General features: G+C 34.8%; 1 protein-coding gene and 1 long non-coding RNA gene across 7 annotated transcripts in view; one reads left to right on the top strand and one right to left on the bottom strand.

The window, feature by feature from the left end:
* Positions 1 to 87: 87 nt before the first annotated feature.
* LOC145686137 (uncharacterized) overlaps positions 88 to 27,918 on the bottom strand; it is a 41,178-nt gene continuing 13,347 nt past the window's right edge. The window contains exons 3-5 of one of the 2 annotated variants that reach the window (XR_014131520.1): positions 24,802 to 24,995; positions 17,247 to 17,352; positions 88 to 1,288 (exon numbers count right to left, since the gene is read on the bottom strand). Coding sequence is in view for 1 of the 2 variants with exons in the window: in XM_081759125.1 (XP_081615251.1) it covers positions 17,315 to 17,352; positions 24,802 to 24,995 (232 nt within the window). In the remaining variant the exon portion in view is untranslated. Of the gene's footprint in view, positions 17,353 to 24,801; positions 24,996 to 27,918 lie in introns of both variants that reach the window. The other variant, XM_081759125.1, reaches the window with a different exon arrangement.
* LOC145686138 (uncharacterized) overlaps positions 18,346 to 27,918 on the top strand; it is a 208,653-nt gene continuing 199,080 nt past the window's right edge. For 4 of the 5 annotated variants that reach the window (XR_014131528.1, XR_014131526.1, XR_014131524.1 and 1 more), the window contains exon 1: positions 18,346 to 18,474. This is a non-coding gene — a long non-coding RNA (uncharacterized LOC145686138). The remainder of the gene's footprint in view (positions 18,475 to 27,918) is intronic. The other variant, XR_014131530.1, reaches the window with a different exon arrangement.

The following is a 27,918-nucleotide window of genomic DNA, read 5'->3' as shown; positions in this document are numbered from 1 at the left end:
AAAAACCCTATTCTATTTATGGATTTGGGCCCTTCTAACATCACTCTAGCCAACTATATAAAAAAATTCCTATATTACTAACTTTCGTTTTTTTTTATTTTTTTCTTTTACTTTTGGCCAGTTTTTTGCGCTTTCGCCCCACTGTGCGACGCCACAGTGAGGAAAACTGAAGAGCTGATCCTGAAAAACCCACGAATAATCATTCATAACTTCAAGCAGCAGAGTGGACTCAGTTATGGTAGTGTGGAGAATAATTAATGAAGAATTTCACATCTAAGATAGCAAAACGTTCTATTCCGCGTTTGCTGACTCCTCTTCAGACAAACATGGCATGACATGTCGAGTCACTTGTTGAATCTTTTGGAGCTTTTTTTTTTTTTTTTTTTTTTTGTCTGATAACAATGGACAAATGTTGGATATATCTTACAAAAGAGTGAGCAAGGGGCGGAAGCACTCCTCCCTCTAAGAAGTGTAAAAGTCTGCCAATAAGGCCTTGCTCTTTTTTTTTTTTTTTTTTTTTTTTTTTTTTTTTTTTTCAGATTGTCGTGGCGTCATCCCTACTGCTCACTGCACATCTACTGCTCACTTCTGGGGAAGTTACGAGATGCTGTATGCAGTTGTCGCGGTATCCTTACCAAAGGGATCCGTCTCCTTGCCGATAGTGCACCCGCTCGTGTCCCAAGGAGAGTCAGTTGAAGCTGTTAGATGTAGCTTTAAAATATTGTCGTACCCGCCCTATTTTCCCGATCTGGCACAAGTGACTTCTTCCTGTTCCCACACATGAAGAATCGACTTTCGTGTCGCCATTTTGACAATACAGATGACTTCATAAAGGAGGCGGAACAACTATTTTCCATGCAACCTGCAGAATTCTACAATGACCACTTTCCACAAAAACAGTGGGAGCAATGTGTAACTCTGTATGGAGACTACGTACAGAAGTCTTAAGAAAGGACATAGACTCAATACACTGTCTATTAATTCAAGGTGATAATTAAAATTTTGATATCCCTCGTAACTACTTATAAAAATATACTCCTATTCCCTATATTTTCTTTTGTGAAAAACTTCGGAATCAACAGGCTTTCTCTATTAATTCATAGAGGCACGGTGGCTCGGTGGCAGAGCGTTTACCTCTCGTGAGTGGGGTACATGGTTCGATCCCTAACCAAGTTGTTTCTGGAGGACAATATCGTTTCTATGGGTTTTCTCGGGTTAATCCAGTTTCTCATTCCACTGATTCTTCCATCATTGTTCACTTGCCTTAACCATCCACCTCTTAATCAGCCTAAAGAGAATAAACATGAGACGTTAACTGAGAGACTTCATTTCATTTTTCTATTAGTTCATGCTGTTTTCAATACCCTGTCGTAACTGCTTACAGAATATACTCCTAGTCCCTACATCTTTTGTAAAAAGCTTTTTAATGCAGTAACTTAGAGAAAAATCATATTATTTCAATGTTAAAGTACTTCATCTGATTCCTTCTGTTTTGGAGTTATTACGACAGAACATACAAGATGTGTATTTTTTTTTTCAGATTCTCACGTAATTCTAATGAAAGAAGGAAAACAGAGCATTACTTACATGGTATAGGGAAAATTTAAAAGTTGCCAGGAAATTTAGGTACTGAGCTGCCACTGCAATAAATTTAATTATTAATATAATTAATGAAAATGTAAAAGAGAATCTCTTTTGTTATTTATTTATTTATTTTTATTGCCAGTATCATTGCTGGTATTGAAGATATAATTTGTCTGTGTAAGTTCTTCAAAATTTCTATTTAACTTTATACTAAAAATTGGTCGTTCATATCGTTACTTTGAAAGTAAAATTTATTTTTAAGTCAAAGGTAAGAGCAAAAGCAGAAGCTGTTGTCTTTCATCGTTTTCATAATTAAACTGATCTAACCTCCCTAGAAATCAAGTTTTGACTTCTATGCTTAGGCATTAACTGAGGTGACACATTTTTAGAACACCTAAGTGGAGCTAAGAACGTAGTTTCTTACGGTTCATAAGTTGCTCTACTTAAGATTATCAATTACTTACACATAACAAAAAAAAAATAAATAAATAAAAAAAAAATAAAAAAAGATAAGATCAATCCATTTAACTTCAGTTTATCATTCGTATACTTACAGTTTGCGTGCTATATGTGTGTTTGTTTGTGTGTGAAAAGTCGTCCTTCGTAGCCTTCTTCCAAATATAATACAATATGGACTACTGTGATAGTGTTAAAATTAAGTAAGTACGTTATGAATTGAAAAAATACCAAAGAACTTAGTAAAATACTATCAAACATGTATGCATCTCAAAAACAACCTATGGAAGCTACTTCACTGTACAGGACGATTCTACAGGAAATGCATAAAACGGTATACGAACCGAAAAGTTTCAGAATTGAAATACTAGAATTATCACACACTGAGTCAAGTTGGCGATGACTGTGTGCATCAAAGTTAACACAAGACGCTACATACAATCAAATGCAAATAATAACAATAAAATAAATAAATAAAAATGAAATAACATAAAGAAAGCCGTACATTGAACATGTTCAACGAAGTACAGCGATACTCCAACATCAGGTTTTTCACAGCTTACAGCTACAAAATACATTAATAAAGTCACTCGTCAAAATCCTTGGATTTATTATTATTATTATTAATATTATTATTATTATTATTATTATTATTATTATTATTATTATTATTATTATTATTATTATTATTATTATTATTATTAATGGTCGGTAACAATAGTGAAGTGGTTACTATTATTCCAAATTCTATCTAGAATGCCAACGTTGGAGTTTAATTTTGATTTCTTCGATCGAATTCATACGAAAAACTCCCGTATATCTGACTTTCTATGAACGGTGAAGATTTTTACACTGCGAAAACACACACTGAAAGCCTGTTGTGTGCTTTAAGTGAATCTAGTTATTACATATTATCACCTGTAGCAACTGCATACGCTTGCAGATGATAATACAAGGCAAGTCAAAATGATGGACCGATTTCCGAAATTTATTATGTGAAATCTACTAAATATTGTCTTATTATGAGAGACGTAAGCTAAGAAAGGGAAACTGTCAACATTTTCCTCAAACATGCCACAAGCAGTGGCGGCGATTGAACGTTAAAAGTGGGGATCAAGACATGATCTGAATATTTGTATATCAATGTTAATATACAAATTTCCCTGGTTGGTTTTAACACTTTGTTTGATGAAAGGTTGTATAACTAATAGGATACTATCTTTTTCAGTTAAAATACCGTATATCGCATTTCAAATTTTATTAAATAAATTGACAAGAGCAACGCAAGTAGGTACTAGCCCTTTGTACTCTTAAACGAACATGTAAGACTTCATTCCTTGCTCATGAATATCTTAAATTCTGTCTGGAAAATTGTGTGATCAGATTATTTAATAACAAATTTACAAAACGTATAAATAGAAAGGAAAATATTAATCACAGTAATGAATAATGTGGCTTGTTTTGCAAAAGTTATATTGAAAGTGGAAGTATAAACCATGATCCTAGAATAAATAGGGAAGATGCTGTAGACGCTTGACTGAAAGGCTATAATTTACCTCTAAAAAAAGCCGGAATTTAAAAGGGTTAGTGAACAACTTTATTTTTAACTCTTTACAGATAGCGGTGTTATTCTGTTTTCGCTGGCTATTAACCGCTATGGTGATTTGTTGCGTTCCTGCGACATGTAGTCGAGTATGTGCCTATTGCTGCTATGTGTCCTGAATACCCCACAGACATATTTTCGTAATTTTCTCCACACTCAATTGAAAAAAAAAAAAAAAAAAGATAAAGGGTAAATTCCACGCATGCTATTATATGTATGTTATTACTCTTAGAAAGACAGTAAATACCAAAAGCACATGCTACGACATTTAAAGAAATCCGGAAACATGTTCGTTCTCGTACACTCCTAAACACAACACTTCGCTCGTTTATTACACTGCAAAACAATGGAAAAGGAAGAAGTTAGAGAATGACTTGTGAAGGATTTCTTTTTTTCCGAAATGTTATCTCAATTAGTTTCAAAGCGGCTGATTAACTCATATTGGACTTATATCGAGCTCTTGTAAGAAGAAATGAAAGTATGCTCGAAATGTTGCGCTCCAATAGGTAAATTTTTGGTCCATTTTTTGTGGCAATTAAAACGCAATTCTTGTAGCTTTCTTAACTCCACGGGAAGACAACCCATATGTACTCACGCAACGGCAAATATTATTGAGACTACGGCACCATTTTTCTAAATACATACAAAAACTTTACATTTCCAAATGAAACTATATAGATTAATAGGCCATTTCAGAAAAGTGGGGGGCAACTGCCCCCCTTTGCCCCCCTAATCGCCGCCCATGATCACAAGTGTTCTATGTGAGCACCTCGTGTAACACAGCACGTATCAAGCCGATAGTCTATCTCCTGCCAAACTTTTTGTAGCATATTGCGCTCAATATAAGCAATTCATTTCATGCTCACTGCTGACTTTTGGCGGTAGACAGAGAAAACACTGTGTGAAACCTGAACTTGGAAAGTTAACCTTTCGAAGCACATGTCTCACAATAACATACCGTATGTTTATTAGATTTCACAGAATAAATTTCCGAAATCGGGTCTATCATTTTGACTTGCCCCTGTATGTAAGCGTACACAATTATTACTTGCGTACGCAATTTGTGTCAAAACTCATCCCCACCAAAACTTCTTTCCTTTTATGTCTCGACAATATTGACAGCATAGTTAGTGAAAAATTCGACAATTAATTATCTTTTGAATGAATTCGTAACAGGAGACAAAACAGTACATTTTGAGTATATTTATGTTTTGGTTTTACCAACAGACAAATGATTAGAACTAGACTGCGCACACGTAACGCAACACTCACGGCGTGTAGTTTGTAGTGATAGATTTATTATGTTGAAGACAGAATGAATAAAGGATTTACTGCCATTTGATTATGAACAGATTGTTTAGAAAGATAATACATTTTATCTCTGATATGGCTAATGTTCTTAGATTTTCTCGTGCAGCAGTTAGAAGGGTACCGCGAACAGATATCACTGCACCTACACAGTATAGGTGTTTACAGGAAGGATAATAACAAACCAAATTTTGGCGACCAGCTAAAGTGATAACCATCGAACGGTTGGAAATTTTGCAACAAATCGAAGCCTAATTCAATAATATTTAACCCACCAATCAGCATATTAGGAATGTACTTTCCTTTTACATACTACTAGTTGACACACTCGGGTACCATAGCTGAAATAAGTGCATTGAGGAATGCGCCTTATCTAAATCAGAAAATATTGAAACCGGCTCTAGAAGATTGATCTCGAATTGCATGGTTTAGCAGGTATCGTTTCAAGCTTTTTCAAGCGGACGGTTGTATAGTGCGAGTAGCCAATCACAGAAACATCTTGTACACAAGAGAGTCTGTAATGAAATAACAGACTTATCTTTTGGCCAAGTCTAATGAAAGCTAGTGATGGTTCTGTCATAATTTGCTACTTGAAGATTAACGTTCTTTTCCAGTATCGAGGTTATGCGAGACTTATCATTATAGTGACATTTGAGAAGAAAAAAAAAACTTGCGCTTTAGCCACTTGTCCAAGAAGGGACACATAGTTCTTTAATAGTATCTTGGATTTCAATGAGGTTTATAAAAGCCACTAGTAAGACTGAAATATGCTTTAACAAGTAGTACTGACACAAATCTGGAAGAGAGCACTTTGCATTTCTATTTGTAGGTTATGCTTCCCGGTGTTAATTGTTTGTTTCGGCATGATCCATCCATCGGTACGAATAGCATACAATTGATTCGAGGAGAATACTACTGATTTTCAGGTATTCTTTGGCCACTTCGGCTGTCATACTGAAACTCATGTCAAAACTTCACTTAACATCTTACAGAAATATGACCAGTCACTGAACACGCCAGTATAAAGATACCTACGTATTCAACAACTTGAAGACAACTATTACTTACTTCGAATGAAGCGAAGAGTTAACACATTAGGTACATTTGTCTGATCCAATTCATAGCCAAGTCTTCCTTCATATTCTGTTCGCTAAATTTTTAACTACCTGTATCTTCTTCAGTTTATTTTTTTAAACAACAATAGTTAATTATTTTACTTATGAGCAGCCGAGAGTATGTATGAATTCCAGAATCAGTGTTTAAAATGCGTTAAATTATGGGATGTTAAAATACTATTCATCTTAATTGGTACTATAAGAATTGAGCTTTAGGATAAATACACGAAAATAAACCTACGATAATTCTCTGAGCTTAATACCAAGCCATCTACCGTAGTTACCATTTATGATGAGTGAAGGTGTAAAATGTGGCGGTATTAAGCATTTCGTTAAGAACATTTTAATTGTAAATCTACGCTATACAAATATACTGTAACTCTGAAAATTAAACTTGTTAAATTCAATAGTATTTTAAAAAAGAAAGATACGAAAAGGTCGACTTCTCACATGTACATTATGAATGAAAATAGCACTTTGATTTTGATTTGATTTTCAGTTTAGCGTTACTTTCAGCAGTGAGGCTATATGAGACGTTGACCTACAGCTTAACGTGGGATACACACCACATGAGCCTCCGCCGGGAATCGAACCCGGATCTTCCACGCCAAAGGTGCATATGCTAACCGCTTAGCCACGAGAGAGTTCATGAAAGTGTGGAAACATGCGAACTGTGAGTATTCGTATGATAAGTTCACGACATACGAATGCATTTGCTTCATTTTATTTTGATATGTGTAAATACTTGGGAGCTTTTAGTAAGGCAAATTATAAACTGTAATAAATGCCACATCCGTAGCTTCATTTAGGTTTTCGTCATAACTGCTCCAAAAATACGACTACCTGAGGATGGGAGTCAAAAGCTCTATTTCTAGGAAGACTAGATCAGTTTGCCTATGAAAGATAAAGTTCGCTTTGAAAGACAAAATTATTGAAGGGGTCAATGCTGTATCTTTCATAATTTTAATTTTTAATATAAAGTTAATGGAAATTTTGAAGTACACATACAGACAAATAATACTTCAATACTAACAATGATACAGACAATAAAAAGCAATGATTCTTTATATATTTGCATTAGTTATAGTGGTACCTAAATTTATTGAAGTAAGAAAACGACCTAAATTTCCTGCCAACTCTTAAACTCCCACAATACAACTTAAGTAATGCATTGTTTCCCTTCTCTCATCAGAATTACTTGAGAATTCAAATGCAAAACTGTTTGGACAGAAATTACTTTAGTGAAATGCCAAGCAACATGCGTGTCATCAATAAAAAAACTACCAAGAAAAAAAGTGCAAATAAGGCAAGATTGACTCCAAAGCAACACTAGTAAAATTAAAGGCTATTTATTTCTTATGTCATGTATATTGTCGTTATCGTGTTAATTTCTACGTCTGTAGAAAGGACTGGGGCGTTTCACACAGCACATTTGTACTAACTTTAACACTTTAATTACATAGAAATGGACTGAATGACGTTCAAAATAAGATCTCTGTAGTCCTAATTTCTGTGAAGACATATTAAAAAGTAGATTTCCTACTATAGTTTATTTTCCAAAATTTACAATTGAGTGAGTGGAGTTCAACAGTTTTGCGTAACGTAAACAGAGTGTATACTTTAAAATTTGGACTACTACATTATTTAGTCAATTTCTTCGTAAGATACAGAAAAAACATGTTTCATCAGAGGAAATCTACTTTTCAGTGAAATATGCATCGATTAAACACGAGATGAGATTAGATCTATTTCGGCAATGATATGAGCAGCATAATAACGTGTATTGATTAGCAAAATTTGAACCATATGTCGAAACCAATAATACGAACGAAAAAAATCGTCAGTATTTCAGTATGCATGCTGACGCTATTTTCAACTTATTGTACTAGTAAAAACTGAAGCATCTGATTAGCATCTGACGCACGCTGCTGAATTAAGAAAAACGGACATACTCAAAATGTGTTGTGCTTTATTACTTCCAATCCAATTTCCGTGAACACTTTCATGTTCTTCTATTGGCAAAGATTTCTCAGTAAGTGCTTCTCACATCCCTAATTTACACGTCACCATGATCATTTTAGTGCACTTAATCTACAACCGAAACATAATATTAATAACTTATATCTACAGTGAAGTTGGACTATCTTGAATAAAACTAAAATTTTCAAGCATTATAGTTTTATTAATTCTTCTAGAATAGTTTCATAGGAAGATCCTTACAACGGGCTATGTTCAACACGTTCATGAAGTTACTGTTGAAAGTGACAGTGAACAATGAAATTACTTACCGTGAGATAGTAAGTAAATAACCTTACTGAAGATAGATAGTAAGAGCATTACATTTAATATGTAAATGAAATCTTTGAGTTTTACGTCCCACGGTTACGCCGGTTAGGCTAAAGGAGACGGTGATGATGCAAAATGAATGAAATGGAGGAATGAAGAAAGTGGGAGGAAACGGAAGAACCCCGAGGAAACCCACGCACACGGTGTTTGTCCACCACAGAGTTCACTTGGCGCGAGCTGGGATCGAACCAGGGACACCAGGCACCAGAGGTGAACGCTCTACCCTTGAGCTACCGCGGCCCCCTACCTTTAATATGTATTTTATAGATTCCGTACGTAAATGCAACTGAAATGTTGATGTTAATACTCAAAATTTAATATGTGAGAAGCATTATGCAAAAAGCTTTGACCAATGAAGAAGGTGAAAATATCCACTGAAACTGTATTAAATCTAATAAAGTACCACACATACAGTAGCGTAGAGCCCTATGAGACTCTGAGAAGCTGTCTATCCTTAAAGAACATAATTTTAAAACTTCCTTATTAATAAGAATCAATATACATTTCATGTTGTAGAAAAATATAGAAATAATAGGGTCGGCAATAGCTTGGTTAATAGCAATAGCGGTAGAATCTAATTTGTAAATAATTTTATTTTTCTAAACTGTAGAAAAAAAAGTTCTGTCTGCCAAACAGGTTACAGAGACATCAAGAATTATGTCTCAACACGGCTGAAACAAATCAGAGGATCTCCCACTTGAAAGCGACGCGCGTATGTGGCTGTGGGCTTCTCGCTCGCTGAAACAACCTGCCAGAGACACGTGGAAAAATGTTTCAGCAACAGTGGTACCATACTTGGCGCAATGAAACTATTTTAAAAGCAGCATACTTTTCACTTTTCCTTTTAGATATTCAATCGTATTTCAAGGAAAACTTCACGAAATAGAAGAAAAAAAAAACTAAATTAATAACTACCGTAACAAATGCTGAAAGTTTCAGTAATTTATATAAATCTTCCACGATCTAACTTCGGCTTGTGTGTGTCAACTTTCAGTAAGGCAAAAGCGAGAGCGAGAGGTTTTATGGTCTGCTATTTTCTTGTTGCTTTTAAAATAATTAGCTAAATTTATGTGTGTGTGTATGTATGTGTTAATTATGTATTATGTGCAAACTAAATGATTAGATATAGATTTATTGCACCGGTTGTTATTAAATGAAATGTTAAGCTGTCGTATGAAAATTAGTATCAAGTTTTAAAAAAATAGCCAATTTCTGACTTTATTTTCTGAATCAGAGAATATACTTTACAAAGGTGACGCAAGTAGGAAGATTACATAAGAAGTACCTTCTTAACTCAATTTAATGTACTCAGTGTATATACCGAGATTCGTCAGAGCTATTAATACTGATATACTGGTTTGATTTAAACATTAAAGGTTTTGTTGATTAAAATTAGGTCTCCATATTGCCAAAATCAGTTTGTAACGAAATTTTGTTAGCAGTTTCACATTCTTTTCCAACACCGAGGATGTATGAGACATGGACGTACCAAACTCTAATAACACTAACAAACAATGAAAATATAACTGGAATGAAATAAATGTTTCTTAAATATATCAAGCACGCTGATAACGAAAACAACAATGAAAAACTCGAATTACCTCTCGTATCCAAGTTAAAGGGGGGTGCACTTAATTATAATTATTATTGTACTTATTTAATTTTATTAGCATTCCTTGTAAATCCCTTTCCACATAGGCTCCGAAATTTCGCTGGTGGTAGACAGTGATTAAGTTTCCCGTAAGCAACAATAGCTAAATGTATTTTGTCGCTACTTTTAGTTCGGGCTCATAGCCACAAGGGAGGGGAAGGGGAAGAGGAAGGGAGAAGCGCAATATGTTTTATTTAAGCGTAGTTTCAGTCTGTTACAAGTTGTGTTGTGTTCGTGTGCTGGAAGAACGTGTTACTGAAGTGTAGTTAGGCGTGTGGTCTTTGTAATTCTTGTGCTTCAATATGCTTTGCAATTGCGTCGGCAGTGTTGACAATTTTTGCTACGTTTGCGGATATGCTACACTGAAATCGCAAAGAGGCCAATAACGTCATATATTAGTTAAGGGTATTGACTGTACTTTGGCCGTGAAATCGGGGACCAGGACAAGCCCTTAGTTTCTCATATATGCTGCATATTTTGTGTCTCGAGTCTTCATTCGTGGTTGAATCGTAGGTCTTACATGGGCTTTGCTATGCCCATGATCTGGCGAGAACCATCAAACCATGTGAACTATTGTTACTTTTGTATGACAACTTTATTAATACATGGTATTTCCAAGAAGAAAAAGTCTTCTATGACATATCCTAACATACCCTTGACCATGCTGCCGTGTCGTGACAAAACGCTGTAACTTTGGCGGAAAAGTTTTGCGAAAATGAGCCGTAAAGTTTTCATCGGAAAATGTGATCTGTATCGTGTAGAACCAGTGTAACTACGCAATAATGGTCAACCAATCAATTTTCACCAAATTTAATCACACAACATGCATTTACGTAACATAACATGTAACCACGTGTTTCCAAAGTCAAGATACACTGGTTCTACACGATACAGATCACATTTTCTGATGAAAACTTTACGGCTCTTTTTCGCAAAACTGCTCCGCCAAAGTGACAGCGTTTTGTCACGACACGGCAGCATGTGACCAGTAACTCACGGAGACAGACTGCCTGCTCCTGTCCCACCTGATTGTGATGGTGACGGAGGCGGTAGTGAAACTAGTGCTGCACCATCTCCTTCGAAACCCAGTTCTTCGAAAGATCCTGATTTTGAGTGTAACGATGAGTGTACAGAGAATCACAAAATAACATAGTGTGACCTTAATGACCTAGTGAGAGATGTGGAATTGCCGAAAGGTAAAGCTGAACTGTTGGCGTCAAGGCTACAACAGTGGAATTGTCTTGATAAGACGGAAAATGTGACTGTGTTCCGCAACCCCATATGCCATTCCTTCCATTTTTCAAAAGTGAAGAGAACTTGGTATTTTTGTGATGTACAGGGACTAATGGCAGCTATGGGCATTGACTATAAAAGTGATGAATGGAAATTGTTCATTGACTCCCCCAAAATAAGTCTCAAGTATGTCCTACTGCATAATGGCAACGTGTTACCATCGATTCCGATTGGGTATGCACCTTACATGAAAGAAACATATGATAACATGAAACAATTGTTATTGCGATTCAGGGGTGTAGCCACGGGGGGGCCCACCGGGGCCCGGCCCCCCCAAATGAGTTCTTGGCCCCCCCAAATGACCAGCTTATAAAAGATCATCGTAAGATTACTTCGCTTCAATCATTTAAAAGTAACAAAGTTTACATATAATTGATAATTTTCGGTAAAATAGTATGGAAAATACAATTTTACCATACCGATCGAAAAATAGTGTGGTATCCAGGGGCGTCGTTAAGGGGGGTAAGGGTGGAGATCCCCCCCCAAAAAGTTCTCAATTTCTTAACCAGTTGGCAAATTAAAATACCTAGTTGGCAATTTGAAGAATGCCGCTTTGTTCGTGCTGCAAATCATGATCAGTTCTTTTATAGACTTGGCATAAATTTTGTGTAGTTTCCTATCTTGAAATAAATTGATATACCGGTATTCGTTGAAAACTTCTTTACTTGTTGCAAGTGATCAGTGCCGGATTTACTTACAAGCTAAACAAGCTATAGCTTAGGCCCCCACTGCCTTGTAGGCCCCGGAAACCTGAAGAAAACTGGATATCCATTTCCAATGTATAAGAAAATCAATCAATAAAATACAATTTACATATACGTAGGACGTAGCAACAGTGCTTACTGTTGTGTAGGCTACTATGATGTAAGTGATGGTGCCCCTTCTGCTAGGTTACTTCCTAAAATATCATTAGTTTATCCATTTCTGTATACAGGGTGCCTACGTTCACTGGACACGTAAAGGGCCCCATTACCTTCAACAGCTTAGGGCCCCACTAAACCTAAATCCGACTCTGCAAGTGATCACACTTCACTTTTGTTCATTTGATATTCCTAAACATTTTGAAGAATCTTTAATGAAAAATCGGGAAATTGTACCACTGACAAAAGTTGAATAGAGGTGGCGTGCAAAATTAAAACAAAGACAGACAGAAAAAGCGTTTCGGTTGCAGGTAGAGCATTGGACGCAAAAGCATTTGATACAAGAGCGTATACAAGACAACACGCAGATTGTGGAGATTAATAAGAGAATAATAAGAACTAATAGGCCTATTAATAAAATAAGAACAAGTCAGTGACTAGTTAGTATAAACTTTTTACTATGTATAGTATGTAAATTTGACAAATATAGGAGTGTTTTCCTAATAGTAAAATATCAAAGGGAACTAGATTTTGATACCAGAGTGAATATATTATGTAACCGTGTCTGCTTTGTGTGTGAATAGACCTGTCCCTTTGAACAAAAAGTGATCATATTAATACGGAGGAAAACAATAGATTATTTCAGTTGTTTTGCAGTAAGACTCTATTTACAGGGCTTTTCGAGTAGAGAGAATTGAACAAAATGTGTTTTGGGAATGGTATCACATTAGATTTTTGGGAGTGTTGTTCGGTAGAGAGAAAAGCTACAATGGATGTCAAGCAGTGCCGTGCCTTGGGGTGTGGCGACCACCCCGGGTGCAGATGTAAAGGGGCACAAACTTCGGGAGAAAAATGCATGTGCGTACACATGTATAAAATGCAAGGAAAAAAGTAATTAAAAGTGCTCAAACTCAAGAGAAAGCAGGGTTTAATTTTGAAAATTTTCTACCGCTTCGCGCCAAGCATGGTAGCGCTTCGCGGCTGATCTGTCGATCTCACCCATATGTACGGCGGCACCGTCGTATACTCTCCCCGGGCGCTGACTTACCACGGCACGGCACTGGAGTCAAGTCATTTCGTCGCTTCCACTGTGAACCTAAGTCCAAGATTTCAAAAGTCACATTTTGGGGTTCAAAACGTCTGCTGGGTGAAAAAATAGACCGGTGTGTGTTTCACTTCATTTTCATACAAATATGTTGCCTTTCCTACCTTATTTTTAATCCTGTAATTGCTTCTTTCGAAAGTAAAACAAAAATTGCAATTCTTTCTTTCTTAAGTCAAAGCATTACATATGTAAATCACAGGGCCGCAACTATGGGGGAGGAAGCGAGGCACGTGCCCCGGGTGCGTGGTTAGAGGGGCGCCTAAAAGGGAGGTTATATATTAGTATTTTTTCTGCCGGTATTTAATATATTTCATCAGAGTGCGAAATCATGAAATCGAAGTGGGACAAGACAAGGACTGAAGTTAAAAAAAAAAAAAAAAACTTTGCGCACTTTTATGCTTTAAAGTTTCGATATAGAAAGTCCACGTATTTAGGCATTCAGAAGTAGTAAATTATACAAAGTTAGGAATTATACTAGTATACCACTGATCACTAGTTCATCTAATAATTAAATATGAAATACACGTTGATTACATATGAATTACGGTAATTACTTTGGAAACTTCTGACATTTCAGTGTATTATCCCCCCCAGCAAGGATTTAGTGAGGGAATTTTGTCAAAAAATTTTCAGTGGGGGAATTCCCCTGTTCCTCAAGGATTTCGCACATTGTTTTTCACAATAAATTTCACTATTTCAATTCGATAATAAATAATGAATTTTTTGTAGAATCAAATCTCATATTATAATATGAATTATAGTGCATTTTCATCTTCTCTAACGACATACATTATTCATTTTGGTAGAAAATCATACTACAAAGACATTCTCTCAGGCTTTCTCCCACTTCTCTGCCAGAGCCTTTTTCCGCACCCTACCCAACAAGATCCGGCGTTTTAGCAAACGTCCTTAAAATATGAAGTACGTAGATGAGCTAAGGAGGTATTTGTGTGCAGGTTAGCCTGGTCTCTCACTGAACCCCTCAATTGAATGTTTATGAAAATTATATGTCCCTATATAATAAGCAGTAAATATAGCCTACCTTATTCTACGTTTTTTAATGCATTTCTACAACAGATTATAGCTTTAGAGGTTCTCGTGAGGATTGGGTGACGCGGATTATCTAACCTAGCCATAAGTTGTCAAATTAGCAGTTGTGCATCGTGCATGGTAATAATGATCCTGAGTTAAGGTGTAAAATTGCACTCCAAAGTGGAACAAGGGCTGTTCGTATTCGTACCTCAGACGAGGCATGGAATGGGACGAATATGAAAATAAGGTTGCTGTAATAGATTTCCACAGGGTTGGTACAAGTGAGACTAAGATTTTCAAAACACTTTTCATTTTTTAATAAGACTTGGCAATTTTTAAAATCAAGACTTGGCAATGTTAAGTTTCATCCTCCCCCCCCCCCCCAATCTTGTAATGCTCGCTACGCCGCTGATGGTATCTCTTTCTTATACCGATCGGAAAGTAGCATGGTATACTTTTTTTGTGACAGCAGATTACACAATTTACTGCGATTTATATTTGACAGTTTGATGACAAACGTTTTAACAAGGTACTATAAATACTACCATAAAACATTGGTACTAAATTAATTTGTAAGTACAGTACATTATATTTTTATATGCTCTATCTCGTGTTTTATAAAACATATTTTTTATCATATGGAAAATTTGATGAAAAACAAAGTTTTTATTCAATTTTTCAGTCTGGATTTCATTCGCTTTTTAAAAAACGCTACTTGGTGTAAAACAGGAAGTAAGATATAGCTGTTAATAAAATAAATGTTTGTTCAGTCACGAATAATAAATAAATATTTTTGTTAGGAAATCTTTAAGAAATTAAGTGCAATTTTAAAGAAAATCAATCTTATGTAGATAGGTTCTGTGTACAAAGGCTTAAACTGAAATAGTTACGCACAAAGGTATAACATTTGGTCCGGGACAGTAGTTCTGAGTTAAATACAATAAAAACCATCTGGAATATAATTCATGGAGAAAAAGTATAATAATAATAATAATAATAATAATAATCTTAAAAAGGGTGCTTTTAGTTTTCCGGAAACAAACCAAAATTTTCCGGTTTTTTTCAGGCCTCAAAAACACCAGCTGCAACACATTTTTTTGGCTTGGCCCCCCTTGAAAAACGACGGGCCCCCCCTACATTAACCTGCTGGCTACACCCCTGTTGCGATTGAACTATGACAAGTTTAAATGGCAGATTTCCGGAGATCTGAAAGTCATAGGCATATTACTTGCACTACAATAGGGCTACCAAATTCTGTTGCTTCTTGTACTTCTGACATAGCAGCGCCAAATCACTTTATTATAAAAAGAAAGATTGGCCTAAGTGTCAATCACTTGAACCAGGACTTTAAAATGTTATGCACGAAGCACTTGTCGTATCCAAGTACATAATTCTCCCTGCTCTTTACGTAAAATTGGGCGTGATGAAAAATTTCGTCAAGGTCATGAACAAAATTGGGGAAGCATTTCTCTATTTGCCGGAGAAATTTCCACGTCTTAGTCCTGACTTGTGATGAAAAGTTAGCTTTGGATGTCTTGTTCAAGTGTCAAAAATCTTTCTAGGAAATGAGAGGTCAGAAAAGTATAATGATCTTGTGGCAAATCTTCTGCACTGCTACGATAGACTGGGGGTGCAACATGTCCTTAAAGTTACATTTCTTAGATTCTCACTTGGGCTTCTTTTCTGACAACTGTAATGCTGTAAGCGAAGAACACGGGGAATGCTTCCACCAGCAAATTTTGGACACGGAATTGAGATACCAGGAAAAGTGGAGTGCATCAATGTTAGCCGATTACTGCTGGACACTAATCAGAAAATCACTATCAGAAAACTACAAACGCTAGGCAAAGTAATTGCGCCTTCATTGACTTTCCTCCTAGGGATAACAACAAGGTAAATACATGCACAAGCTTATATAGGTAATAACGAAAAGTTATCATAACTTCAAAACGAGGCATTCTCATTAACATTTTCGTTAGCAGTACATCTGCAAATATAAAGATTTCACGCCAGTTACAGAAAAAAAGTAAAATTTTGTTGGCTAGTGTAATTAAAGTTTATAAGGCGAAGAAATAATACTCTTCCAGGAACGCACCCAGATTTTTTTTTTGGGGGGGAGGGGTAGGATCCAATACTACAAGCCGCTACAACTATGTAGTATTGAACGGGTATTATTCTGCATCCAAAAAGATGATGAGTAATTATAAAGTGCTTTCATCTATATTTTTCAGAAAAAATGACAGAACTAGAGAAAAAATGGTGCAGATGAAGTGTAAGGTCAAATATTCATGCTAGGTCAATCATTGCTCTGCTAAACAAATATAGTTTTATGAAGAAAGTTAATTAAAATAGGAAGGAAGTAGGAAGGAAGGAAAACTTAGGATTTTTTTTTGGGGGGGGGGATCCGGTATATTCCCCCGTGGGTGCGCCTCTGTTGTCTACCTGCTGCGAAACTTAACGTTACGCTACTGCACACATATTTTGGATAAGTCCGTTTTTCTTATTGTACCACTATTTTTCTTATTGTACCACTACTGACAAAACCAAAGAAAGAAAAAATATGCTTCTGAATGATAGTTTCGATATATGCCTATAAAGTAGTGATTCTCAACTGGTATGCCGCGGAATTTTTGAAACAATGTGACGTTCAAAATAGAAAATAAATAAAAAAAAAATAATAATAATTCAACATCAATTTTGAGAAACGGGAAAAAGAGGAACATTTCAAAGGTGTAAGAAAAATTATTTTCCCGAGATATTTAATAATGGATACTAGCAATTAATGAGAGTCTGCCGCAGTGTCGCCAAAACGTACGTTAGTATACCGCGATTAAATTCAACAAAGCAGTGGCCAAAAATAAAAGTTGAGAACCACTGCTCTACAGGAACAAACCATTTAATCCATATTCCAGTCTCAATGGAAGGAGGTGTTCTCATATATTGCATTCCACATCTTCAGGTTTAGGTAACGAACGGGAAAAACAGTCGCTGCAGCATATCTAAAACAAATGTATTATTACGTTAGTACATTATTTCTAAAGAATTATACAAGATAGTACACTACACATACACATACACATACATATACATATACATTTATTATGATTTAGGAACAGTTAACGACAATTAGAGAATTAGTAACGCAATTAAAAGGAACATTTTCTATATCAGTTTACTTTCGTCATTTACGTATGACAAGACAATAGAATATACGTGCTCATGAACAGTAAACATGGCTCGTAAGAACTCATATCGGTAAAAGAAGTTGTAGGGCAAAAGAGTTATTCGATGTATTAATTGTTGAATACAAAAATTATTACATTACGTGCATTAGGTAAGTCTTCTTCCTTAGTTGGAAACGGTAGAACTTGAACTTTTACCGACGGCACTTACTTCACGAGCCGCCTCAGCAATCAACACCAAAATTACGATTAATTTTATCACTTCACGTTACATATATTAAATATCGGCATCAGCTTTGATGTCTAGTCCATTGCATGTATCATTGAAATGGAAAGAGATATTAATATTTTGATCACAATTATTTTTCTTCATGGTTACTTGTCTTAATTTGTCTTTTAAAAAAGAATTACATTTATTATTACCAAAATTTCATAATCTATAAAATATTAAATGATGTAGAGAATAAAGCCACTATAATGTAATGAAAATCTAAGAACAATATATTTTATAAAAAAGATATTAAGAATGTTATACTAATGTTAAAAAAAAAGTCTCTGAAATTGCAAATATTATATTTGTATTGTTATTTTTGTGGTAACTGTTAAAAATGTGAATATTCGGTGATGAGATTTTAGTTAATTAGGTGATGGGAATCTAAATGTAACAAAAGAATTTTAAACACACAAATTAGTCTCAAGCGATCACGTATCTTCTCGTGTCATTCAAAACCATTAGGAGAAAAACAAAGTAATTATAGTGAACCTCAGGGTTCAGACTGATGCAATTTTTTAAATATAAAAAGGTACACGAGAGAATAGAGAAGCATTCAGGTTCACATAAGATTTCACAGTAAGATTTAGACCAAGATCAAAACTCAAAATGATCCTGACTCAAAATATTGGTGGACGACGAAGAACTGGACACCAATCTTTTTTACTGTAAGTTGTATTTTTCATTTTCAAAACGCTGTAACTTTTGTAATCTAAGTTTCAAGTTTTATAGCGAACTGTGATATAGCAAAGCATCAATTTTAATAGCTATCTCTTTTTGTATTATGTGATCATTGGATTGACATTTGTAATTATATGTAAGTAAAACATTGGATTCGGCAAAGATAAAAATGAATTGGATTTGGCAAAGAGGAAAATGAAAACGCTTGCCTTTTATTCTGAATTCCCTCCGATAGCTAGTTGATTTAATGACGGGTGGCTATACTCATTCTTTCGATAGAAACTAACCACTGTGTTACCGCATTATTTAAAAAATAGCAAAGCAAAAAAGTTACAGTATGGTAACAAAGTAGTACACATATCAGCGAACTTAGACATTAAAATGTCTAAAATTCAATGACAAAAGAAATTTTAAAAATATTAAGCAGCATTCAGAACAAAACTAGGATACTCGTATTTCTCGAAAACCAGGCCGATAGCCACTTGTTACGATTATGTGAACTATAATATTGTGAATTAAATCCTTTTGCTCTCATACCTGGACTATGTCTTATATATATATATATATGAAAAAAAAAAGTCATACAAAAGAATTATCTTCTCTGAAGAATTATAGCGACAACTTAACAAAAACATGAAACAATGAATGCAAAAGTAGTCTCATTTACTGAAATACCTCTTAGCTTTCTTCTAAAATCACGGTATGACATAATTATTCAATTAATTCAAGATATGAAATGTAGACCTGACCTACCAAAAGTTGATTCCTACTTACTGCACTTGAATAAAATAGAATATTGCCGAGAAGTAGATGGAAATATCCCAGAATTAGCAACAGCTCGTAGTACATGATGTATAGGATCAATTTTTCAAGTTTACAGAATATGTCGCGAAACATTATAGTATTCTAGGCGTATGTAGACTTCCAATTAAGGGGTGAAAAAGATCCCATACAACAGGGGTATTCCAGAACTACCAAATATCGATTATTCTTAATTTTTGTTGTTGTATGAGTACAAAAAGATCTGGCAAAAGATGAAAACTCTAGTCGCTGAATCATTTTCCTGGGCTACTCAAGTTGAAAATGTTAAAACAAAGCCAACGAAAGTATTCGATTAATTATGAATTAAATTATTACTTACCAAACAACTCGTATTGATCTATATATCTGTGAGAAATTTCTATTACATTGAATTATATGTGTGTAGGAAATAAGTAGTTCAATGGCAAAGCGCTCACTTCTAATGCAAATGGTTATTGGTTCGACTCAAGACCATGAGAGCTTGTGATGGTAATTCCATGTCTATGGATCCCATTTTCTTCCATTGACTTTATTTTATTAATTTCTTCACAATAACGTTATTAGTTTTCTCCTTTAAGTTCAAGAGGGGCGGTAGCTCAGTGGTAGAGCGCTCACCTCTGGTGCGTGGGGTCCTTGGTTCGATCCCCGCTCAAGCCAAGCGAATGTTGTGGTGGACAAACACCGTGCATGTGGGTTTTCTCGGAGTTCTCCTGTTTTCTCCCATTTTCTTCATTCCACCATTTTCTTCATTTCTCATCACCAGCCTCCTTTAGCCTTGCCGGAATAAACGTGGGACGTAAAACTGAAAGTTTTCATTTCACTTCATTTAAGTTCAGGGCCATATTCTTAGAATGTAAACTTATTTCTTTATTTAAATTGGCATATGATAAACAACTTGTTTATCAACTAGAAGGCAAAATATACAGCCCATAACATCGCACCTAGAAAAGTGATCACATGCAATAGTTACAAAGTATTGTGAACTCAGTTTTTAGTATGCTTTTATCACTGAATTTTCGTCATAATCTACGGATGAAAAGTGCATTGACAAAAATAAATTAAAAAAAAAAAAACGTATGGATAGGTTTTTCTTTACACATTTGAGACTATAAATCTGTAATACGACTGAAAAAGAAAAGTAAGCTCTTAAAAATGTCTCATGAAAGTTTTCACATTGAACGTAACGACCATGAATTTTATTATAAATAAATCTTTATGTAAATGTGTGTTGCAATTTCTCTTCGATATAACCATGTCCATAAACAATTTTCTAGAAACAGTAAGATATTCAGAGTACTGATACACAATTTTCTGTCAACAATAAAACATTAAAAGTATAGGCATAATATTCTTTCTATTAAAAGAAAAAAAACTGTCAGCATCTATACTATTTGTATCAGGAAGAAATATACCTCAACCGACGATACCTCATTTGTTATTCGGTTAAAAGAAACGAGGAGAATGATCAACTTACAAATGAATATTCTTCATAGTGAATGCTAGTGGAGAATACTGATTACTTACATGCTTATTTTCTACATCAACAACGGAAAATCAGATTTTCTCCCCTAACCATAAAAATATATTAATTGCAGCTCCTTTATACGATAGTATTTGTAAATATTCGAATTGTTTCCACGTAGTAGAAACACCTTACTGTGATATTAATTTGATGTTAGTGTTTAACAATAGTTCTTTTATCTTTACAAACGTACATCCCCTTTTGATATTATACTTAACCAAAGTATGAAAATTCCTGATTAATAATAATCAAACAATATACTAATAGTTATAGGCACTATTATTCTTTTCTCCTCTATCTCAATATTCCATTGTGTAAAATTTAATGTTTACATTTTAAGAAGATACTGTTAAAAATATCATTACTAACATTATAGTTGATCTCCTGGCATCCATTGGGGAAATCCACCCACTTCGCTCCTCAACCAGCCAAACGAGTATAAATCAAGAACCAGTATGTCTCTCTGTAGTGAAATGATATAGTGTTCTCTAGAAGTGACATATTTTACGAAGAAACTACGACCGACAGCCGAGGATACTTTCTCAGTGCGAAAAATATCCTTCAGAGACAAAGAACTAAATTAACTATAAGTGCTAGTTAAAGATAGTTGCATCTAGTCGCTAATAACTTATAAAATCATCTTCAACCCGAACACAGATTCAAAACAGTGCCATTAGAGGTGATAGAAAAATTACATGTTAGTGTGGTGGGAACAACAGACATATCTTGTTATTTGTAAATTCTCTTATTATTATTATTATTATTATTATTATTATTATTATTATTATTATTATTATTATTATTATTATTATTATTATTATTATTATTATTATTATTAAGTATTCTGCTTTTCGGCAGGTTCTAGGACTATTTTTTTCTTCAATTTTAGATTTAGGCTTGAAAATGTTTCTTCCACGCCTCTCGATCTTTTTTTTAAATCATTGATTAGCTGTCTTCTTCCTATTCCTCGTTTTCCATCCATCTTTCCTTCTATGGCGGTATGAAGAAGACAATTTCTTCGCAAGATGTGTCCAATCTAATTGGTCTTCCTACGAAGGATGTTGACTAGAAGTGTCCTCTTCTCTCCTATCCGTTTTAAAACATCGTCGTTTGTTGCTTTCTCTGTCCATTTTATCTTCTTCGTTTTCCTCCAACACCACATTTCGAAGCTCTCTAAATATTTCCTCTCTAACTTCAGTAATGTCCAAGTCTCTGAACCATACAGTCCAATGCTCCATATATAGCAATTGACCAACTTCTTCTTAAGTCCAATATTGAGCCTGCTAGTTAAGAATGATCTCTTCTTGTTGAATGCTTCTTCGCCTATGGCAATTCTTGACCTGATCTCTTTGGTGCAGTAAGCGTCTCTCGTCAAAATACTTCCCAGATACTTGAAATTATGAACCTCTTCAAGTTCTCTTTGTTCTACTCTGACTCGTAAAGGCGCGTTTTCACGGGATATTCTCATGACTCTACTTTTCGATGTTGATTTCCATTCCACATAGTTTTCTAGTGTCAACTATTTTGTCTATCATCTCCTGCAGTCCTTCTTCGGTTCTAGCTATAATAACGGTATCATCTGCATACCTGATCTTGTTAATGATCTGCCCTCCAATCTTGAAATCTCAAATTTCCATTAATATTTCCTTCATTAATATACTAATATACTGACACTGTAATATATTTGAAGCCTCAGTGCATGTATATTCAGTGGTACGATGCCTTTATCAATCCCAGTACTTATCCAGTGCATGTAACAGCTGAATTTATAACCAATTCTAATTGCGCAGAATACATCTTCGTGGCCAGTTGTTAATGTGGTGTTTTCAGTGCGCAAGTTAGATTGCCGGTAATGGTATTAGCCTTGGATATAAACCTTACTGATTAAGATCACGGGGACCACAGGTGTTTCTTAGGGCGCAGGTTACGCCCATGAGATTAGTTCATTGAAAATTATAATTATCAATGATTATAATAATTTTTCACTGAAAATGGTATACAATCAAACTGGAAAATGGTAAATTTGGAAAGAGGACTACATGTTCGGGGAGCAGAATGATAAATTTGAGGGTTTGCGTCCAAGCTCTTCAAGGAGGGAAGGTGAACATCCCTGGATAGGATCCTACTTTAAGTCCTGTCTTATAGTCATGATGCTGAAAAAGAACTTTACACCCACCAACCAATGAACCTAACAGTGCAGAGTCAGCTTTTGTAATCAACGGGAAAGGTTCTTTACGAAATCAATAATCTTCGCTAAACTTAATCAGTGACTACTATCTTCACTAGCGACTGAGGAGGTTCAATGGTACAGAATCAGAGAAGGATTGAGCTGAATTAGTTAATATACGCAGATTAGTTACGAGCTTCCAGTGCGGATTCTTGAAAGAATTTGCCAAAATCAAAAGGAGAAAAAAGAAGTTAAGTCGCATGTGTTTACGTCTTTGCGTTGTATCAATTTCATACTAATAATAAACGAGAACATTTAAATCGTATCAGAATTATGACTATCTTGTATTGGCAACATTAATAATGATACTATTAAATCTGAAGTATAACGCATAATAGATGTGTATAATCAGCAATTAACGCTTAGTTTTAGTGAATTTTGTTGAGTGGGAGCTTCAATTCTTTTGCTTTTTGTAAATCACGTTCTACCAGGACCTCAATATTAGTTTCATGAAAGAAGCACAACGATTTTTGTGCGAAATCATCTGTATTGAGGTTGATTCTTGTTGAGGTGTTAATGACTTTTAGCCCGGCCAAGCCAGTACAATGGTCGTCAGTGCGACCTCTGCAGCAGTCCACTAGGAATCAATGTCAGCACGAATTAATGGCGTAACAGTGCTGTATTTTGCGTATCATAATATAGAGGAGAAAAGAGAACATTTACCCTTAAAAGTTTTTTCGTTCAAAATTTTTAAATCTTAACTCAATATAGTTCTGAAGAAAAGAGAAATTGCTTCCCTAACACTACTAAAGTCACAAGAAATTTGTTCATGATCAAAATGGATGTTCACAATCATCGCAGGAGTTTAGATGAATACTATATATCATCACTGTATAAATTACTATTATAGTCTATAATATTATGCTATTTATAAACTTGAGCTCACTCGTGGCTACATGGTTATCCTATCAACTTTCGGCCTAGAAGACCTGAATTCGATTCCCGGCACGAGCTCACGTGATTTTGACTTCACGTTAAACTGTTGATCTATGTCTTATCTAGCCTCAATGATGCAAAGAGACATTACACTGAAAACAAACCAAATCAAAAATGATAAATCACACATAGGGTTGCCATATTTTAAAATTAGAAAAGCGGGGGATTCTAAACCGTAAGTACTGATGTGAACTTGTGTATTACAAATACTGATCTGGGATCTTTCGTATCCTTTCTTTGTTAAGTGACACTTATAGTGTACTTTTCTAAAGAAACTACTAAAGTAAAGCAAATTTAGTTTTAGCCTTATTAAGTAAATACTACAGTACGATATCTGTAAGGCAAGTTTACCAAAAAACAAAAAAAGCAAGCGATATATGTCAGATATTGTTCATACGCTTTTCTTTCTAAGAAACACAAATTAATCTCTAAATTTTTATCATAAGAAAGGTAAAACACTGTGCATTAGAACAAATCTCTTATTAACACAAATGGCAATGTGCACGCTCACTGAGCAAATAGCTCACAACCTGAGCCTAAGCGCGAGTTCAAATTTAACTGAATTGGAATTGAAATTAACACAAAAATGTAGCGGTTTACGTTGAATATAACAACATTATATCAACAAAGTCGTCTTAGATTTTTCTCCAATCCAAAAAAGCGGATGGTTTTTCGTGATTAAGAGATGATTAAGCGGGAGACGAATATAAGACCTGAAACTCGTGTGGTACCCGCTAAATTCGGGTAATATGCCAATCCTAATCACACAGACAAAAATTGGAAAAGACAATTTATTACATAGTATATATAAGAATGATATTGAATTACCTTCTAGAAGCGGTGGCTCATCTTCAAATTCATCTGATGCACTTAATTTTGAATCGCCTTCCGACATAGGATTATAAATATCACCTTTATACGCGGATTCCGATGGATCAAGATACGGATTTTCGTTATATGGTGACGCGGATGAATACATAGTGTCAACATCCTCTTGCATTTCCTCAAAAGACTGGAACTCTCTACAAGTAAACAGACATTATTGATACAATTTTATTACTGACGACAATAACAATGCAAAATTCTTAATGCTAATTGTTAATTATATATGTAAAGGGTTGATCTGGATAAGGGTTACGTAGCACTTGTTTTCAAAATGCATTTTATTGCATAAATGACGTATAAACTCATGTCTACACAAAACTCATCAATGTATACGGCACAAAAAGGATAAGTCTACAACTATACATATTAAGTAAGAGAGCAGAATTCCTAAAAGAATAGAAAAAACTTTACAAAAAAAAAAAAAACCCTCTTCTGTATCCATATCCAGATCAACCATTCATATTTTTGCATAGTTGCACAAAGTAATCCGACATAACAATGGCATAACGCTACGGATGCCAGATGGAACTAAAGGCAAGTCCGGAGACCAGTGCCATTTGTGTAGTTGTTGGATACCAAATTTAAAACTGAAATGTTTCTACACGCAATGATGATTTTAGGGGGTAACCGTATCTTCGATTGTGCCCATTGTACATTACTACTATCTTTGCAGTATTTTTCACGTATCGTATATTGAAGTTTTTTGGAAAATCTTCTGAAATCATTACTGTCTACATGTTATTATCATCGTTATTTCTGGGATTTATAACTACAATACTAACTACTAACCCAACGAACTGTATAGAAATAAATAAAAATAACACAAAACATAAATGATTATAGACGCTTGCCTTATTTGTATTTTTGGAGCTGCTCCTTGTTGAAGAAGGGACTATTTTCTACAACCGTTTGGTAAAAGCCTTGACAGGTCATTTTCAACTCCATCTGAATACAAATGTCGGCAATCACAAGATCTGTTAACCCTGTTTCTGTAGGAACCTTAGGTGGCAAATGCTTGTACTAGGAAAATGATACGTAGCAGATAGTTTATATTCTGTGCAATGTGTTGTAGACTGGTTTTATAAGTCATGGTGATCAACGTACAGAAACTTGAGGTGAGTCCAATATTAGGTTATTTAATGGTTAATAAGACTTAGGAAAATGGTCGTAAGTCTTCTGATAATATGTTCTTATCTTCCATACATAATTACAGATAATTTACGCCCATACATTTAGTCCGTTGGCCCATAGACTTGTAGAACGTCTTTCGAACCCGGGAACTCCGGGCAGCACCCGGAGATCATGTAACCTTAGGTAACGCGAAGTTTCAATAACTAACTATAAAACTATTAATTGCCTCTGAGATGTTTACAGGCGACATGTTGGGATCACTACCACGCACAGTGGTTCACTGCTGTCAAAGAACCACTGCGAGAGAAAAAAAAGCAACAAACAACAAAGAAGTGGAACTTGCGGCTCGAAGAATTATGAGAAGAGCTCTATAACCTTGAATCCCACGACAATGTTGTATTATTTCAATCCTCCCCGGTGTCTTCATCAGTATCTTCTCTCCCACTGCTATCTTATTCTTGATAATTAATCCATATGGAGTGCTTTTTTAAATCACCAAATTAAGAATATGACGATTTTTTTTAAAATGAAAGTCTAAAGGTGAAGATGTGTAAAATTCTAAATCATACAAATATCCATGGATTAATTATCAGAATAAAACAACAGCGCGAAAGAAGTTGCTGATGAAGACCTCAGAGATAGTTGAAATTATTCAAGTAATACATTTTTTTGAAACACGACTTCCTGACCATGATTTCGTAATTTTTAAAGTATTATTGTTATTTTGGATTAAAAAAAAATACAGGATGTATATATTTCCAAGTAACACTGCCCGAAAGATGGTCACTTATAATTTGAAATGGAGTCATGGGGTCAGGAGCACTTTTACCATTGGCATAAGAGTACTTCAAAACCCACAAATTTGAAGTCATTTTTCTTGTATAAATTTTTGAGTGGATAAATTCGAAAATAGTCTCATTGGATTCAGCACCCTCAAATTGGTATAAAAAGTGTAATTAGAAATGTATTGAAGCATGTGCACCTTTATCACTGGCATAAGTAGTATCTCAAAGGTCCTAAATTTGAGGTCATTTTTCTCATGACCTCATGGATAGATAAGTTTAAATATAGTTTCACTGGATTCAGCATCCTAAAATTAGTCTGAAAAGTGCAATTAGAAATGTATTGAAGCCTAGGCACCTTTACCATTACCATAAGCGGTAATTCAAAGGTTCCAACTTTGAGATTTTTTTTTCCGTAACCCCAAGGACGGGTAAGTTTTAAAATAATTCCATGGATTTAGCGTCCTCAAATTACTGTAGTACAAAAATTTCAATTAGAAATGCATCGAAGCATGGCGCCTTGATTATTGGTATAAGCGGTAGTTCAAAATTCCCACATTTGATGTTATTTCACTCGTGACTCCATAAACGGATAAGTTTAAAACTAGTTCCATTGGATTCAAGCATCCTCAAATTAGTATAAAAAGCACACTTAGAAATTCATCCACACGTGGCCACTTTTCATTAGGGGCATGATCATTAGTTCTTTTCCCTACAGCTTCTTTAGGTAGATTCTTTCCACTCTCTTGATTTTCTCTTATAGAGTACTGTTTACTAACAGATACCGTCTATATTTGTGAGAAAACAGAAGAAGAAGAAGAAGAAGTAGCAGTAGTAGTAGTAGTAGTAGTGGTAGTAATAATAATAATAATAATAATAATAATAATAATAATAATAATAATAATAATAATAATAATAATAATAATAATAATAATTTTATTTTAAGTGCTATGAACAGCTCATGAGCAAAAATACAGCACTATGTTAAAATCATTATATAATCATTTTAAACAGACCAGAAATTATATAACATAAAATTACTATTACAGCAGGTTCAGGCCTTTATCAGAAGATTAAAGATATTAAAGGGAAACAGTCAATTTCATAATGTACGATTAAAAGAACTATGTAAATTAAAGTTTCATTT

The sequence above is a fragment of the Thermobia domestica genome, chromosome 5, assembly GCF_964235325.1.
Source record: "Thermobia domestica chromosome 5, izTheDome1.hap1.1, whole genome shotgun sequence".
In the NCBI taxonomy this organism is placed as follows: Eukaryota; Metazoa; Arthropoda; class Insecta; order Zygentoma; family Lepismatidae; genus Thermobia; species Thermobia domestica.
This window is presented reverse-complemented; position numbering and strand designations above follow the sequence as displayed.